This window comes from Accipiter gentilis, chromosome 4, assembly GCF_929443795.1.
Source record: "Accipiter gentilis chromosome 4, bAccGen1.1, whole genome shotgun sequence".
NCBI classification, from domain to species: domain Eukaryota; kingdom Metazoa; phylum Chordata; class Aves; order Accipitriformes; family Accipitridae; genus Astur; species Astur gentilis.
The window spans coordinates 20743577-20761972 of NC_064883.1; the positions used below are offsets into that span (position 1 = coordinate 20743577).

At 43.8% G+C, this 18396-nt stretch overlaps 1 protein-coding gene across 1 annotated transcript in view; it reads right to left on the reverse strand.

The window, feature by feature from the left end:
* The window catches only part of COL1A2 (collagen type I alpha 2 chain), a 41426-nt gene extending 25258 nt beyond the window's left edge, over positions 1-16168 (reverse strand). The window contains exons 1-16 of the mRNA XM_049798592.1: positions 15976-16168; positions 13621-13631; positions 12983-13000; positions 12290-12325; positions 10615-10698; positions 9180-9236; positions 6857-6901; positions 6699-6752; positions 6344-6397; positions 5903-5956; positions 5333-5386; positions 5015-5068; positions 3305-3349; positions 3027-3080; positions 2873-2917; positions 332-385 (exon numbers count right to left, since the gene is read on the reverse strand). Coding sequence (XP_049654549.1) covers positions 332-385; positions 2873-2917; positions 3027-3080; positions 3305-3349; positions 5015-5068; positions 5333-5386; positions 5903-5956; positions 6344-6397; positions 6699-6752; positions 6857-6901; positions 9180-9236; positions 10615-10698; positions 12290-12325; positions 12983-13000; positions 13621-13631; positions 15976-16045 — 789 coding nt within the window. The 5' untranslated portion in view covers positions 16046-16168. The remainder of the gene's footprint in view (positions 1-331; positions 386-2872; positions 2918-3026; positions 3081-3304; positions 3350-5014; positions 5069-5332; positions 5387-5902; positions 5957-6343; positions 6398-6698; positions 6753-6856; positions 6902-9179; positions 9237-10614; positions 10699-12289; positions 12326-12982; positions 13001-13620; positions 13632-15975) is intronic.
* Positions 16169-18396: the final 2228 nt, after the last annotated feature.

Below are 18396 nucleotides of genomic sequence, written 5' to 3' on the forward strand. Positions count from 1 at the left end.
TGCTACTTTTCTTATTTGTTATGATCCATGTCACCCTTTGAAGGTGTATACAACTGCACCAATTAGGAAGCAGTAAAAAAACCCAAAGAGGTTATGTTTCTTCCTGAACCTGCCTCGCACCAATCTTTAGCTGTACAATAACTGCTGTATTTTAAAATATCATTCACATATGATGTTCTCAAAATACTGTAGGGATTCATCCTCATCCTGATCTGTAACTGATAAGAAAGCACTCCCATTTCAGAGAGGGTGCTTTTTTGCTGCCTAGCAATAATAGTTACTATATTTCATCTTCACTATCAAATGTACCAGTAGAAGCAGATGTTCATACCTTAGCACCAGGAGCACCTGGGAAGCCTGGAGGACCAGCAGCACCAATAGGGCCCTAGGAAATGAAAGAAAAGCAGCTGTGTAAAGGTGTTCAGTGATGTCAGAAACATGCTGCTTGCTGAAGTAAACAGATGAAAAAAATGCACATTTACATAGACACTTCAGCACATTACCATCTCAGAATATCAGTTGCCTTTTGTAACTCCAAACTGACAGATTTGGTTGACTACAAACAGTTAAGAGCGAGGTCAATGATGAAAAACATTTGCAGTGCAGCTAAAGAAGTGTGAATTAAGCAACAATTGGTAAAACCTTGCCTTGAGGCCAAACACCTGAGAAAGAATAAACATAGGATGGGCAGAGGCAGGCATCTACAAGGCAAGATTTCTTGCTGTACAGTCCTGCAATGAATGAAGGGGAGCACTGCATCCTGCAAATGCAAGTCTTAGGTGGCTGGTTCTAACACATTTACTGTGCAGGGGTAACTGTGTACACTTTCACACCAGTAGTCCTTCTGAACTACAGGTCACACACAAGAGCCCTGTGTTGACAACAGCATTTGTCCTTCTCCATGCATGGGAAGAGGGTTAAGATCTCTGCACCACTTTACAAGCCAGTGCTTGGCACAACTTATATTGAGGTCCATAAAACTGTACTAGAAATTGGATCAGGCTTGACAGAAGCGGAGGCCAGGAGCTGATTCTAACATGCGAATGGATTAGAAATCTTGATTCATACCCAGAGTATACATTTTGAGGCAGTGAAGACGTGCAGCCCCAGTGCCCTTTCATTAAACTGTTTTGGTTTTTTTATGTCAAAGGCAATGGCATGTCAGCTTGAAGGGAGCCTTTTACTGATTCTACTATGTCTAGTTATTGCTGTGAGATTTGTAATTAGAATGGAACAAGCTTCCTAATGTATGGTACCCAGGCACCACAAGATACGACACACTGATGGATTCATAGCCTTTGTTATTCTTTAATGCATACAAATACAAAAGGATATTTTTTCTTCATTTATTAATGAAATATTCAACTACCTATAGCTATTGGGGACTGATATCTACTTTTTTGTGAGCTGACATCTTTCAGTTATAAACACTTACTTTAAAACTGCCTCACAAATCCAAGGGACTAAAATGGATTAGCTGGTATAACAAAGAGGAATTGGCTTCCAACATTGTATAACCTACTGTTTTAGTTATAAACTGGGTACCTGGAATTCTCACTGGTTTTGCATAAGCGAAGGAAAAAACCCCAAATGCCCTTTAAGATACGCATGAAAAAAACTTCCAGAATTTCCATTGCAGTGATTCTTTTTATGTTTTAAATTCCCAGTGGCAAGCAGAATAAAAAATTATTTCTGTTTTAGTTTAAAAAAAAAAAAGGGTGTTAGTAAGTGCTATGCAGAATGTTTACAGCATCATAACCTAAGTATGTGTAAAATAACTTTAGCCTGGCATAGACACTGGGACCCAATGCAACTCTCTGCTGCTGCCCATTCAGAGTAACACCTCTGCAATCAGCAGTTCCAGTATATTTCTCCTATAGTAACTCAATTGCCTTCAAGAAAGCTAAAATGTTTTGGTTCTACTACAAAGTATAACATCAGATCTTAGCTATAAGGTCTCTATTTGCCTGCAATTTAAATGCCCAATCACATATATTTTTTAAATACCCCATATGGGCGAACTAAAGCAAAATTCACACCTATGCTAACATTCTACTCTGTTAAAGCACGACAGATGTTTCAAGTGACAAAGAGTATTAAAATCAGCTTTTGCAAAGCTAAAGGCAGGAAGGAAAAACTATTCTGCACTATTCCTCAATTTTTTTTACAGCTTCAAAACTATACCCCTGTACACACATTTATTTCACTGAAATAAATGAGGTTTATTGAAGTCAGTGGTATGCCATGGCAACATTAACTCCTTTTAAATGAACAAATCTGCATTGGATTAGCACTTATTAGAATAGTTATTGTTCAGTCAGATCAGGACAGTTGGATCTTACTGGCCTTTCACACTAGCTCACATAACTCAGGTATCAGTGGCGAATGAAAAAGGTTAGCTCCTGTTAGTCAGACAGGACAATGTTGCAGATGCAAAGCTGTGTCCTGGAGTGCATGTAATAGTTTTAGGGTGTATATAATTATATACATCTGCAACACAAGCATGATACATATCTGTTAAAAGGTATAAAGTCTCTTTAGTTTTGGGATGAGAACTGTTCTGTTAGACTGTTGGAAATGAGAATTCTGTTCATTGGGTGTTTCCCTATGAACTCACCAGTGCAAATGAGAGAATATTTGGTTCCTTTGATACAGATGTGCTTAATATAAATCCTGAGGCTCTCAAGATATTGTCTGCAAAGGGTTCATGTTTTACTGATTCTTTTTGTGATGGGCTGATAAGCAACAAAGAACTGTGTTAAAAACATCCACACAATAGACTTCTCGGAAGCCCATGAAATCCTCTATAAACAGAAAGAGGGACACAAGGCCTAATGGAACCAGATTGTCAAAGATCAAGACTGAAACTTACAGCAGGTCCAGTGGGGCCAGTGCTGCCATCACTTCCACGAGCACCCTGTGAGGAGAGAACATGATAAATACTTTGAAAAGAGATTCAAAGATCAGAGAAAGCCACAGCTAGTGGCTGGTCATGATGACAAACAGACAGATGGGAAGTCACTTACAGCTGGTCCAGGGGCACCTATTCTTCCTCTCTCACCAGGGAGACCACGAGCACCCTGAAGGAAAAATTAAATTAACTAATTTATATCTATTCACTGACAAAGATTTCTTCTTCTAAGTCTCTATACAAAGTGTGTTGCAGGCAGGCAATTCTGTTCTAAATATTCACAAACTACTACATTAGAGTATACAGCTACCTGGAGTGTCAAAAATTGACCAAAATGCTGGCTGAACCATATCTATCAGATTATTGTTGTCCACAGCAGCAGTAAATACTTACAGGTTGTCCTGGGGTACCATTTTCACCAGGGGCACCAGGTTCTCCCTATGAAAAAAAGTTTGCAGGCTTGAGTTACTTAAAGGATGCTTTGGACAGATAGCACAACACCATCTGGAGAGATATTCAACTGCTGGATCCTAGCATCTTTGTCTTCTGTAGCACTTCTACCACAGTATACAATAACAGCACATCAAATCCTGAGGGTGCAGAGACTGTGACTGTCCCTGCATATACTGGAACATGGCCAGTTGGAATCCTCTTAGAAGAAGAGGGCCAGAACAAGTTCCTTCTCTTACCCATGTCAGCTTTCTTTACCCCCTTTCTTTATTCTGATATTTACTCTGTAGTACACACCTAAGAGATAGGGCCTGGATAGTCACCTACCAATTCAGATCAATCAGCAACTTTTTTTTAGCTAGAGCAGAAGCAGAGTGATGCTTTCTTTTGCCTTAAATTGACAAAGTTCCTGTCAAATGGCTGAAAATAAGGGTCTGCCTCAGGTATTTTTAACTTAAGACCAAAAATACCGAGATATGAGTAACAGCCATTAAAACATGACTCTCAGCAAGCCTGCAGTTGGTCTAGGCTGGTCTGTAGTAACAAGATTTGTCCTACACCCCTTATATCCTGAATATATCTGAATGCACCTAGTCTTAAATGCTGCAAACAGCACAAGTTTTTGCCTTCATCACTGCTTTCAGCAGAGTTATATCATGAGTGACCTTGGTTTATTATGCTTGTGTTTTCCAGTCAGATTAGCATTCTTGCTAATAACTACTCTTTCCTTTACTTAATTGCATTACCTGCTTTTAATCTCCAGTGACTGGACAGAGTGTTTGCTACCTCTTTACCAAACTTTTTCTGAAGGTTGACAGCTTGCAGTGATATTGGAGAATGCTATGTTACAATTAGTAACTCTATAAGCAAGTAATGCTAAGCTCTTAGAAACAAGCAAGAGCGAGAATTAGTATTTGAGCTTTTCATTGTTATATTTAAAAGTTCTTGAATACAAATCTCCTGTGAATAGGAGCAGCAGCATTAAAATTTCCTATGACCCAATATTGCAGTCATGTTTTTTAATAACACTGCTATTAGGCACTGGGGTGGAATGGGAGAAGAAGAAACTAAGAGAGGAAGAGTTTGCTAGAGATGTTTCTAGACCATATTTAAAAACGTTTTTTTTAACAACAGTGTTCAAATGTGCACTAATCTGAAGATGGTAAAAAGGAAAACGACTGTGAAGATCAAATAGGCTTAACTCAGAAGAGCACTGCATCTATCCAAACTTTTAGCAGAAATCCTTACACTACAGCATGTGTCTCACACAGCAGAATTTTGTAGAAGAATTAGATGTTTTCATTTTAGTATGCTTTAAAAAAACCCATGAAAATGCAAAATACAATCCATAGAAAAGCAGAGATAGCAAAATCAGTCATAAGTGCTGCTGGATAGTCAGTCATCAGGAGCCCAATTCTGCAGCTCTTACTCACTGAAAGTACTAACTTGACTGAGGACTCAAGAATAAGGCTCCAGGAATGATTTCTCATGTTGAGATGCATGTATTTGTCCTACATGGATCCACTGACTTCTAGGTTATTGCAGCTGCTCAGTCTTTAATGACAACATGGAAGACTGACTGGAGGGGACTTCATATGTTTTTCACTAGAAAGAGCTACAAATGCATCCTACATTTTCAGATTTCATCCTTACCTTGTTGCCAGGAGTACCGGGTTGTCCCTTTTGACCATCCGGACCACTGTGTCCCTATATTGAGTATAAAAATAAATATTAATATGTATTTTCCTACAAATGGCTATACGCAAACTCTTAGTCTTGTAAGGTAAATCCTTCTTTCCATACAAAATGTTTTCCCAATATAATCTTACTATTTTTTAAAAAAATCAGTCTTTCATATCAGGAGATATTAAAACCTTCAAAGAGGTTCATGCGCTCCTAACTCAGGGGTTTTCAGTATGCTGAAGAGTTGTCAGTCTTAACTATTCAGGGAAAAAGTATGTATATACTCACCCTAATTCCCTTAAAGCCAGGGAGACCAGGAGTTCCAGGGAAACCACGAGCACCCTAAAAACACACAGTGCATGAATGATTGTCTCTCCTATTATATACTGCAGTTAAAAAGAAAGAAAAAGTCTTTCAATAAAATTAATGGCTAGATTTGGGCTGTGATCATTCAAGTGAGGAACACAGTCCATTTCCTAACCTCCCAGGACCAGACTTGTTCCAAGACTAACAGTAATCAACTTGATTTTCCAGTTCTGAATCTCAGAAATTTCATGCATTAACATGTGATAGCACAGCTGTTTTAGCTTTCTATGCCAAGGTGCCTGCTCACCTGCTCCTGTGTAACTCATCACTATATCACTTCTGTTCTAATTACACTAATTTTATTGGTGGGGTGAGAGGTGGAACACAAACCAAAAACTTAACTATATGATACCCCTGAAGGTAAGAACCAAAATTGGATTAATCCATATAGGGAATATTAGTATGTTGTTAATGTGGTGCAATTCAGAAATATTGTTAGGTTTCATTGATAAGAAAACTCTTTTGTATTGTACACAGTAGATCACTGCATACCTGAGGGCCAGCAACACCTCTCTCACCAGGTCTTCCAGGTTTGCCAGGGTGACCCTAAAAAATGCAGTAATAATGCACTAAGAAGGAAAGCTCACTTCATAAAACAACAACATAAACCATTAAAAAAAGAAAAGACATTGGCAAAGTTTCTCTTTTTCAATAAATATAGAGAGCTTGTTAGCTTTCAAGTTTCCTTCTCCCTGTATTCATGAAGCTAAATAATGTATTTTGACAGGTTTTGAAGTTATCCATTTTTCTGTATTTCCAACATACAGAGTCTCTTGTACTGTAAAAAAATATTTCAGGGGTTTATTTATTCTACCCAGTATTATAGAACAATGTAAAAATTATGGCCAATAGAATGCTTAGCTTAACAATAACCTAATGTTAGAGTTGAATCATTGCCCCAAAAGAGATGAGAAACATTTAATAACCACTTACGTCTTCACCAGCCTTTCCTGGAGGACCAGGGGGACCACGAGGACCCTGGGGACCCTGTTAAAAGTAGATGGAGGATTGCTTAAAGCATCATTCTTCAGATAAGTCTTTTCACTGGTTTCTGACTTGAGTTGGGGCATAGCTGGATCCTAACTGAATTTGCACTTTATGATTTCAATCTGAAGGAGTCTGAATCTGAGTGTTCATCTCTGTTTCTGTAACAGGATCAAGCAGGAATATTCAATTCAAACATTCAAGGACGTGCATATGGATAGGAGAAATGGGCCTAAGCATTACAAGCCTGCTTTGGTGTCCTATTTCTAATGCTAACAGTGTCTGTATGTGAAACTGTACTTACTGTTTGACCAGGTTCACCTGGCTCACCAGGAACGCCTTGAAAACCAGGAGGACCCTAGAAGAGGAGGGAGATTTTGTTAGTGTTTGACCAAGCTATTTTGTGATTTTACAGGTATGTCAATGTCAATTAGTCAGCAGGAGAGACGAGACTGTACTTACAGGGGGTCCAGATGCTCCAGGTGGGCCTCTAGGTCCCATTAAACCCTGTGGGAGAAAAATTTAAAAATCTTTAAAAAAAAATCACCATTATATAAACTTATCTATAACACCAATTCCTGGTATTCCTAAAATATTGGTAAGCATTGCAGTTTTCAGTGTGCAATGTCCAAATCAAGTTAGAGGAAGTTAAGAGTTCTGCATGAATTTGCACAGGCAGTCCAACTGCAAACAGATCTTCTAATGGCAATGAACCAGCACAGAATCTAGTAAAATGATTAGGAATGTACCATTATGGCTGGGAACTTTGAGATTAGACTTGTTAATCTATTCTGGTTTGTTAACAAGTGCACTGGTTCATTCTTCTATGTACTCTCTCCCTCCCTGTGCACGACCTTCCAGAGCTTAAAGATGAGGGTCATAACAACACATTAAAAAAGGTTGTATTTTTGGGCCTGTCAATTTTATCATGATTTTCAAGAACAGATGTTGGAGAGTAAGATCATTAAAACAGTAGAGAGATAAAAGGGAAAATAAAGGTGTGTAAGTGGCAGTACTACCATGAACTGGGACATTCACACACAATTTTGGAAAGAAATCAAACAACTCTTATACATATTGTGTATATATCTATTTCAAATAACGATAAGCTTCTATTTAAATATTTCATTGTTTTCTGTTTTTTATTAAATTCTCTTCATTTCACCTCCAAAATAAGTCACTAACATATTCTTCTTGACTGAATTTAGAATTTACATACATCTTAAAAAAAAAAAAGGGGTCAAAAATCACTTTTAAAAAGGAAATTTCCACAGATTACTGCTGAAGCTTTAATAAGCAAGCAACTTTGAGCTGAAATTTAATTTAGTTTTCTATTATCAAAATGAATGTTTTATAAGATGTTTCAATAGAAATCATTATATTTTTAATTGGTTTTAAAACTTTCTTGGGAACTCCTTTAGATTTTCTGATTACAAGATTAAAATCATGTGCCAGCTTTGCAATGGCCTGTGTAGCTTTTCCGTAAGACTGAATACTTTTTATTAAGGGGAATAAATGCATATTATATACAGGCATTTACTTATGGAAGCTAAAGCAATTTTGTGGCTATAAAAATATGCAGTAATTCTAGGAAAAATATTGGCTTCTGGACAGTCTGAATCATATGTGCTGCATAAGCCCTGTGAATCTCTTCACAAATTATGTTCCATAATTGTATTTCCCTCCTTTTCTATCTTCCCAATCACTCACATTTTCTTTATGAAACTTAAAATTTCCTCACAGTAGGTAGATTCTACTGCTGTTGCTGTCAGATGAACCCTAACTGACTCAAAAATTGGAACTTAGCAATTGTGACACCCTGAATAAATCCTCATCTACATTTTCTGATTTAATGTCAGACACTGAGGGCAGAACTTGATTAAAGATTCACCTATTTTCCTATATTAGGTATCTAAAAGGATGCAAAAATATTTTCAAAAATTCATTTAATATTACACTATTTTCAGGAATGGAAACAAGCACTTGACCCAGAATAATCCTGGGCAGCCCTCATCCTGCTGCTCACCCACCAGATGCATCGTTTGTGATGTCAGTGTGTGTGGTGAATTTAACCCATATTCTGTTATCTATGTGCACTGAGAATATCTGCTAACATCAGGAAGGGTTAGAAATTTATGTGGAAAGGCAATAGACTCCTTAAATGTCCATTTGGAATAGTATACAGTAACTGATAAAGATTCCTCCTCAGAATAGCCTTGTAATAGCAAGTACTAACATTCAATTATTGAGAACCAAATGTGGTGGCCAATTTCCTAGCAAACCTGTGCTATCCAAGGATATCAAAAGGGTTGTACACACACGGGAGAAAAATGGTCACCAACCAGAGCCGAGATACTGAGTTACTTTCTAGACCTACGTCTGCTTTAGAGAGCAACTTTACAATCGATCTTATTCCTAAAACACAATGTTCTCTCTCAATATGGGTAAAGTAATACTGTATCAAAGTACATGTGTTATCTTACATCAGATTATGAGATTCACTGTTTCATAAAAGTGTGGTCAGACACAATTAAAGCACAAGACCCAGTAGTGCTATATTCAAGTTAAATATACAGTCCCAAGACCATATTTCAAGTCCTAAGACTATATTTCAAACAATTCACATTGCCCTACATCAAAGGATCAGTTGACAGTCTGACTCAATAGATGATCAAACCACTAATTTTAACACTATGCTTTGCATTAATACAGCTCAATTAGACTCAAAGGAAAATACTAAACATGTTATTTGTGCAAGTTATCAAGTACTAAATCATATACCTACCATAGGTCCTGGGCCAAAATCAGCGGCTTTAGATGGATCATATTGAGCAGCGAAGTTCTGTAGGTGGTAAAAAGTTTGAAATGAAAATACTAAAAATTTTACTTTAAAAAGTATTGATAATTATCATCCTACATCTGGCTGTCATCTGTCTTGCTATACTTGCTATATGGTATGTTAAAGCAGCATAAGTAAAGCTCAGTAAACATGGCCCTATTATAAATATATTTCTATTCCCTTGTTTCCAGAAAGACTTTATTTTACTAGGAAGGCCCTTTCACACAATGGCCTCAAATATCTATGCAGTAGCAATAGAGAGGCATTGCAATAGTGTGAACTGAAAATTAGAATGTAAACTCAGCGCTCATTTAAAATTGAAAACTTTCTTGAAACCCTCAAATCATTCTGCCTAATTTCCAATGAGGGAAGTTATGCATATTTTTTCACTGCACTGCTTAAATAAAATTCCATGTACCAGCCCTGACTGACTATTGGATGAGGTGGGTCCTTCAGCTTCAGAAAGATCTGAGGAGCATGCAGCCTCAGAAACACTGCACTGGATTTTTGAGCTTTTTGGTTTGTAGGCATATATACATCTAGTTTTGTGGAGTATGTTTTCCCTCTTCACTAAAACGGAAAAAAGTTCTATGCAACACAATTGAAAATCCTTTTCTTGCTTGTTTTGTTTTATTAGCATATAAAAATAATAGAAATTAATGAAAGCAGTTTGGGGGTTGCTAATAGGAAAACAAATTATTGCTATTCAAATTGAAGGCAAAAGAGTATTCTTCCATACAGGATGATTTACTAAACTTGACCGATATGACACTATGTCTTCATGCTCCCTGTGCAAGCTAATGTCAAGCAAAGAGTTAAAGCCAGTATTCTGTAGAGAATACGTGATGGACACTTCTGCAGAAAGTGTGTATGCGACACAGTCCACTTACATTCTGCAGCATGAATATAGATAGAAATGAAAAATTCTAAAGGGAGATATTCTAAAATTCTAAAGGACGTTTAAGTATAGAGTTTCAGCTTAAGGGTAGGCTTCTTCAGCTTATTCCAATACGGTTGCTGTCTCTTGAACCCAACCACAAAGGGATGTTTCTTTTCCCCATCTGCTTAGCAGCACAGGTTTCATTTAGTTGATTCCTAATCCATACACATTATGGCTGTATAAATTTAATGCTAATTAACAAGGTTGATTTGCTCCTGTGCGTAAGTCCCTGTTGAATACAGAATCCAAATTTGCCACGGAAAATATGCATCCCCAGGAGAGTTTCATCAGAACTGGGACCATCAGTTTCTTGCAGATCACAAGAGAAAGTTTCCTTCTATTCTCCAATGCAACATCAGTGTTTTCCAGCAGATATGCATTTAGTCTTAGTCACAAAGCAGGGTTTATCAGTTTCAGTAATAGAAAGTTTGGATGCCTTACTCCGCCAAGACCTGGAGGACCAGGGGGGCCTGGAGGACCTGGTAGACCATCTTCACCATCTCTGCCTGGTGGACCTGGTGGACCCTAGAGTCAAAAAGAGGATTATAAAGTGAACACTAGAAGTAGCTAAAGAAATCTCTGAAGTGATAAATTCATTAACAACCAGGGACCTACAGCACACACTACAACAGTTCTATATATGCAGTTTCAATAAATGGCTAACTTTAGAAAATAAGTATAGCCTGAATTTACATTGTCTTGCCACACCTCATATCAGATATTTACTGTAGTTTCATATTTAAGAAGATTTATGGGGCCATGCTACCAAAGTGTAATCTCCAAATTGGGAAGTTTCAGTTTAAGCGACCAAATTTTGGACCTGTGAAACCCAAGTGACCCATGTGAACCCACGCAGCCTGTCACATTTTGTTAGTGAGAGCCTAAAATTTGACCAACTGAGGATTGGCAGAGGTCAGCCCTACTGGTACAAACTAACACAGATCAAGAGTAAGTCAAAGGCCAGTTTTTAATCAGTCTAGACTATTTGCTGGTATAATTTGCAAATTCAGTGACAATAAAGCAGTGCTCTTTTGATACTGTCACTCTGCTACCACTGTCGGAACTTTTTACAATTATTTTTGTAATTTGAAGTTACATGTGTTCAGTCCAGCAAAGGTGAGGTATTTCATTTGGTCTGTATTTTGGACCTAGTTCGGTGCTAGATGAAATCCATAATAAAAGTCTTACTGATTTCTAAAGGAGCAGGATTAGGTTTGCTGCCTTCAAGACAAAGAATATATCTCATTTCATTAAACAAATTCAGTTAGTGGTAGCCTAAAGCAAACATCCAGTGGACCATACAGATATACTCTTCCTAATAGTTCCCATTATGTTTTTCAGCATATTATGATCTAAGAAATCTTCAAGAGCTACCGATCAGTAGTATGGCATTTCCATTTTCAGAAGATACAAAAAAGACACGTGGTAACTACACACTGCCCAGATAAGGATGTGAATTTCAGAATACCACTTTACAAAAAGCAGCAATGGTGCAGAAGCAAATCCGAAAAGCAGATATCAGCAATATGAATTAACATTACAATTAAGTTATTCAACTGTCCTTATTTATGGTTACTTTTACAGTAGCCTTTAACAGTACAATATCTGCTTTGACTAATAGAAGGTAGATGACAAATGCCTAGCTGCCAAGAAGAGAGCTTTGTCAAGCCATCTTTGGAGGCACAGATAATGAACGATCCTCAAACCTAGCTTTGTCTATTCAGGTTTGATATAGAAAGCTTATCCGCATGCCATATTATTCAAAGACTACACCTTTATGTGTCAACTTTCCCTTCTGCATTTTCATGCACTATTTCCACTATGGGCAGTTGGAAAAAAGTTTTTCAAACCATCACTTGGATTGCTAGGTTGCTGTCTGAACTCAACCGCATATGCACAGGCACAATGACCACAATTAGGTCGGTAAGGTATTGCTGGGGCAGAATTTGGTACACAGGTAACTTGGTTTCTTTTTAATTAAATTGTACATGCAAGCTTCTACAGGTACATTCATTTAATCTCACATCAATGCCTAAACTTAGTTTTTTTCCTACTTGTCTTCCAACAACTGCTGTTCAAAGATCACAAACAGATGAACGTCAATCTAATTCCTTACCCTTTCTCCCTGTGGCCCTTTGTCTCCTCTAGGGCCCTGCTGGAAGAAAATAAAACTTAATGAGTTACCGTGGAAATTTTCCAGGACGATACAGGGAAACAGATACATTAAAAATAATTAGTGTACATGAAAAAGGGAAAGCAGACTGCACATTCAAGTCCGATAGCTACTTTCCACAGACAGGATATTCTTTTTCCACAGTAACTTACTGGAAATTGATTAGTCACTGTCATTACTATGTCAGTTAAAATTATGACTGTACAGTCCACAGAAGTAACTGCAAAGTTGGTTTTAGTCTCTACTGGATAACTGGCTCTAATTTAACAGCAGTGACTTTTAGAAATAAAGTAGAAACTATTTAGCCTTTTAGACCTGTATGGATATTGCTGCACTCTTCAATTCATGTAAATCTTGCCAAAGGAACTCAGTTTAGTTCTTGGTAGGCTTAGTTCTGCTCTTGGGTAAAGCAGCTTATACCCAATATTTGAATTTACCCTGCTGTTAAGATGTTGCAGTCATTGTTTCCTCCTTTTTACTTCCTACTCATCTCAGTACTACTGCTATTCTCAGGGAACACTGGAAATAATGAATGTGGTTGTTTTTCCCTTCATCCAATATTCAACAAAATATTAATCTGGCTAAGAATATCTGATATCATCTCCATTTCCACACAAGAAAAATAAAAATGCTTACCTTCCGCCCTGCAGGTGTCTGGAAAAAATAAAGAAGAGAATTAAAAAAAAAAAAAAAGACATACTTTCTCCCAATATTTTAAACTAAAATAATGTACAAACTTAGACTCAACTTCTTACATAATTTTTCTCAGTACAGTATATTTAAATATGCTCTATGGTTTTAAATTACTATGAAGGCTAGAAGTTTATTATATGTCAAAGATACATGTAACTACATTAGAACATTCTGTTGAAGACTGACAATTTTATACCTATTAGAGCCTACAAAACTGGCATAAAAAGTCACACCTGAGTTCTTCCATAATCCTTCTGTGCAATGAAATTTAGACTGTAAGACTGGCTTTAAAGTAGAGTAATCTCCAATCCAAACTGCCAGGTATGATGTCCAAACACCACTGCTCCGTTACTTTCTCCTCATGGTCTTTACACCTATGAAGGCAGTCTCTTAAAAAAGGACGTCCCACTTGAGAAATTGGGGTGGGTACATTTTCAGGCGGTCCCTTCAGGATTTAATCGGTATCTTTCCATGACCATCTTGGGAATTAACATTAGTAAATAATACTGCCACGAAAAAGAAGTCTAGCGTGTTAATTGAAGTTGAGTGTTACGTATTAGATACGAAATAATTATACTGACCTCACTCACATCTGGAAAACGAAGGGAAGGGAAAGAAAAAAAGGAGATAATTAGAGTGTGGATTCAGTTATTTTACAAGTTTTACATTTCAATGCTTTTAAATCAAAATGCAATTTGGTTAATTTTTTAATGCTAGAAACATTTTCTTAACGTAATTTCTTACTTTTAAGGTGATTATCTTAACTGTAAAGACTCATAGGTGAGATTGCTATGTATTTCAAATTCAAAACAGACTTGCTAATGAAATTAAAACAAGTAATATGGTTGATACAGTAAAAAGGCAGATATCTGCTATAAGGCTGCTCTAAATATGCTCAAACATATCCCCAGGGAAAAAAATGGACATATATATTTTCACATATGTGTGCATGTAACAGATGAATAAACCCAGACAGGCTGACACATATGAAGATATTAAATTGTAGGAGTAATCTTAAATTTTAATATAAATGGCCCCATCTCACTTTTTATGGGGAATGGTTCTACCCAAGCATACCTATTTCCACAATTTCCTGTCAAACGTCGTGAAGTATGTTAAAGAGAAGTTTGAAGCCATTAAACACCAAATAGCAAGCAACTTCCTCTCTGTATGTTATTTACTACTAAGTACGCTCTTGTTAATTAGTTGGAGATAGCGATTTTCAAAAATCCGTTTTCTGAATTTCAAGCAATTAAAACTCTATTTTGGCTGAAACTTACCGTGGTAAAAACATCTCACATCACACCTGAATGCCAGCAATTTAACGCTATTACTAACAGGTTGTTGTGTGTTTTTCCACAAAGTGTCACTTTGGCAACACGTGATCACGCTAAATTCGGATGATTCATACAGTCCAGCAAAAAGGTAGCAAGACTGAAGTGCCGAACGCTACAAAGAGCTGAAATACCACGGCAGAACAGCGATTGCCTATACTAACTCAAAATTAAATACACTATCGCCCCCGGGTGATGGTGACACTGGCGACTACGCTATCGTGTTTAGGGAAAAGCGGGGGGCGGTCGGTACGGCGGGGTCCCCACACGAACCGCTCCGTCTCCTCAGCCGCTGCTACCGCTGCCCGTCACCCGCGGGCGGGAAACGTCCCCGGGGGGGGCGGCCGCGCAGCGTGGGACAGGCCGCAACCCGGCCGCCCCCCCCAGAACGGCCTCCTCAGGGCCACGGCCACCAGGCCGCCCACGGCCACGGCTTCCCCGCCGCCCCGGCACGCCTCGCTGCTGGCAGCGGCGAGGCGAGGCGCAGCGGGCGGCGGGCGGGGCGCGGGGGGCACCGTCCCGGGGGCTCCCAGCGCCAAGAGGGGGCAGCGCAGCGCTGCTCCCTCCGCCCAGGAACGCGGCCAGACCCTGGGTCAAAGCCAGTCCCGCAGAGGAACGGCGGCGGGGGGCGAAGGGGGACTTCACAGCATGCCGCCCAGCAGGGAGGCAGGGGGAAGGCTCCGCTTCTCCCCCAGCCAAGTGCGCGGGGCGCGTTTCTCTCCCGCCGCCGTGTGTGTGTGTGGGGAGGGGGGCTACGCCTCTCCGTCAGCGAGGGGCGAGACGAAATCCTTTTCCCGGCGAGCGTGGAGCCGCGCTGCACCCTCGAGGAGCCCGATTCCCTTTTCGCCCCTAGAGCTAAGCATTTCCTTCCCTGCCTCCCTCCTCCTGCCTCGTACGGTCTTTCCCTCTCCGGAGACCCCCGGGTTGGGCGGGCGGGCTCAGCGTGCGAGGGGCCACCCGGCCAGCCGCCAACAGCTCTCCCCCTGCGGGCGGGCTCGGAGGGCGCCCAGCAGCACGGCGCGCCGCAGGGGCCCCGCTCCGCCTCCAGGGGGCGCCGAGGTGCCCGCGGCCCGCACGCCCTCCGCTCGGAGAGAAGGGGTGAGCCGGCGCTCTCCTCTCCTCTCCTCTCCTCCTCTGCTCTGCTCTCCCACTCCTCCCGGTCCCCCGCTTCGCAAACCGCGCCTGAAGTCTCACAGAAGTGCAGTCTGGCTGCCGCCCCAATTCTTCTGCTCGCCGTGAACACGCTCCTCCTAGCCTTTAAGCATCTGCGCTTGAATTAGGGCTTTGCGTGCTCCTTTGGATGCCAGCCCGTCCTTTTTTTCTTCTTTTTTTTTTTTTTTTTTTTTTTGGGGGGGGGGGGGGGGAGGGAATATCTCGTTGGCCTTTTGCCATCCTTTTCTCTTTCTGAGGAAAAAAAAAAAGAAGCTAGATTCTGATCTGGGACGGAGGTGGCAGTTTTGTGAGATGGTCTCTATAGCTTGGGAAGCTGCAGCTCCCCGCAGACGACCATCCGTGGGGAAGACGTCTGGCTAGAGCGCGGAGAGTAGGACAGCCACCCCCTGATGACACCACCCATGCCACAAACAAGCTAAAAGCACTTACGTTGGCCTGTTGCTAGGTATGAAGTTACTGCAAGCAGCAACAAAATCCGTGTATCCACAAAGCTGAGCATGTCTAGTTGCAAGACATGCAGACTCCTTGTGGTGCAGAGTCCCTGGTCGGTGGTTAGCTATTACCTATGGGACGCAGGCATACAGTCTTGAGCAGTAACTCCAACCTTAGCAGAAACCTGCTGCCCGGGATGCTAAATTAATCAAGCCCCGGTCCGCCCTATTTATACCGCAGGAGGGTCCCGGGACCGCGAGTCACCGGCGGCGGCGCAGCCAATGGGCGCGCGCCGGCCGCGGGGCCCGCGCGGCTCCCAGGCTGTCACGTGCCCCGTGTCTCCGGCCCGCCGCGGCAGCCTTGGCAGCGGCGGCCGCGGGGCGGAGGGGGCGCGGGGTCGACAGGGGAGGGGGCGGAGGGGGGGGGGGGGGGCGAGGGAGGCGGCGACGTTAAATTGGTTCCATGCTTTGAGGACGTGGACACTTTGAGGCTTTCGGAAGGAAAATCTGACTCGTCGTCTCATTTTTTTTCTCTCTCTTTTTTTTTTTTTTTTTTTTTCAGACGTCCCCCGCCCCTCGCCCTGCTTTTCTGGGCTGCGCGGCCGGGAGCCTCGCCGGGCGGCCGGCTGGCAGCGGCCGGGAGGGCGCTCCGAGGGCTTTCAAAGCAGGAGCTGTCCAGGGCCTGCGGAGCCTCCTGCCCCGCTCCGATCGCGGCGGGGAAGCGGCCAGGGGAGCCGGGAAGAGGCTGGATCCTCTCCTCAAGCTTGCCCCGCCGCAACCGCGGGCGAAAGGAGACGCTTCCCCTCACCAGAGGTCCCGAGGCGCCCGGCCCCTGCAGCACGGGGTGCGGGCAGCCTGTCACCCCGCTCCCTCGCCCCTCGCGTTTCCCTGAGGGCGGCCGGCGTGGGTGCTGGGCTCCCCGCGGCGAGGAGGGGGCGGCGACAGCCCCACCATCAGCCCGCTCGCCGCCGACCGCGGCAGAGCGCTTTCGCGTCTCGGCGGTTTGCTCTCCCCAGGGGGGTCTCTCCGGCCCGGGCGCGGGCAGGGAACCGCCAGTTTCTTCTCCCGGCTTCGCGGCCGCTCGAGCAGCGTGCGTGTGTGAGGGGGAGAGCCTGGGGCGTCCCGGCAGCCGGCCGTCCCCCGGCCCGTTAAACTGAGCCCCACGGCGGCTCTCCGGCGCAGGAAGGAGGATGGGCGCGCCCGACGGCCCCCCTTCCGGCCGGCCACCCGCGCACCCAGCTGAGGGGAAAGCTGGCGGGGTTGCCTGCCACGTCTGTCCGGCAACCGGCTTCTCCCTTCTCGGGGGGGGAGGTTGGGGGGGGGGGGGCGCCGACCGCCCCACGGCGCTCAGGGAGGCCGAGGGGGGGCGAAAGGAGCTGCCCGCGCCGTGCCTCTGAGGGCTGGCAGGGACAGGCCGCCCCTCGCGGCGGGCAGCGGGGCCCCATCTTCCCTCCCCGGGCGCCTCTGCCCCAGGCACTGGCGTCGGGGGGGCTGCAGTCGCTTGGGGTCGCCCATCTCGGCCCCGCCTGGCCTTGGCCCGCGGCGGCTGAGGGGAGCTGACGTGGTGCCGCCGGCCGGGCCAAGCGGCGGCAGCGGCCAGCCCGCCTCCCCGCCCAGGGGCTCCTCCGAGGCAGACAGCCGGCCCCCCTCCCGGGCCCCCCTCTGCTCGCTGAAGGGAGTCCCGGGCAAGAGGTAACGGCGAAGGCAAATGGCAGCCCCGCCTCAGAGCGGGCCCCCCTCCGGGGCGGAAGGGGCGAGGAGGGCGCCGCGGGACGCGGTGCTCGCTCCCTTTCCCTCCCCCAGCTCCTGGCTGTCGGATCCTGCTCCGACACACCAGCGAGCCGCGGCGAGCCTCCGCGCCGGCGGGGGAGCCGTGGCGGGGGGAAGCGGGAGGGCTCCCGGCAGCGGGGCCGGCGGGGCCGGCCGCCCCCGCGGCGGGCCCGCACCGCCTCCTGCCCACCCCTGAGCGAAGGGGGTCGTCTCTCCCGCAGCCTATCTTTGGGGAGATGCGGGGGGTGTACCCAGCCCTTATTTATAAGCTGCGTCCGGGGGGACGCGGCCAGAAAGCAGGGGAAAGATGGGACGCGGGTGTCCGTCTGAGGGGGGACCGCCCGGAGGCTGTGTCCCAGGGGCGCTGCCAGCGCCGGGCACCGCCGAAGCAGCAGGTCTGTGCCACGCTTCCACGCGTGTCAGGGAAAGCCAGCCGTACCCGGGCTGAAGAGCCTGCCTGAAGCCGCCTCCGCGTACGGGACGTTCCCTCGCTATCAAGAGTGCCGATGAAAGGGATAAGGAGCATGACAGCGCACAGAATTAAACTGCACGTGGAATTAAACCTGCCGTTTTGGATAAACCCCCCCAGTGTTAGGAAAAGGTGGTCCAACAACGTATGTCTGACCACAAAATAGGAGCCCAACAGATG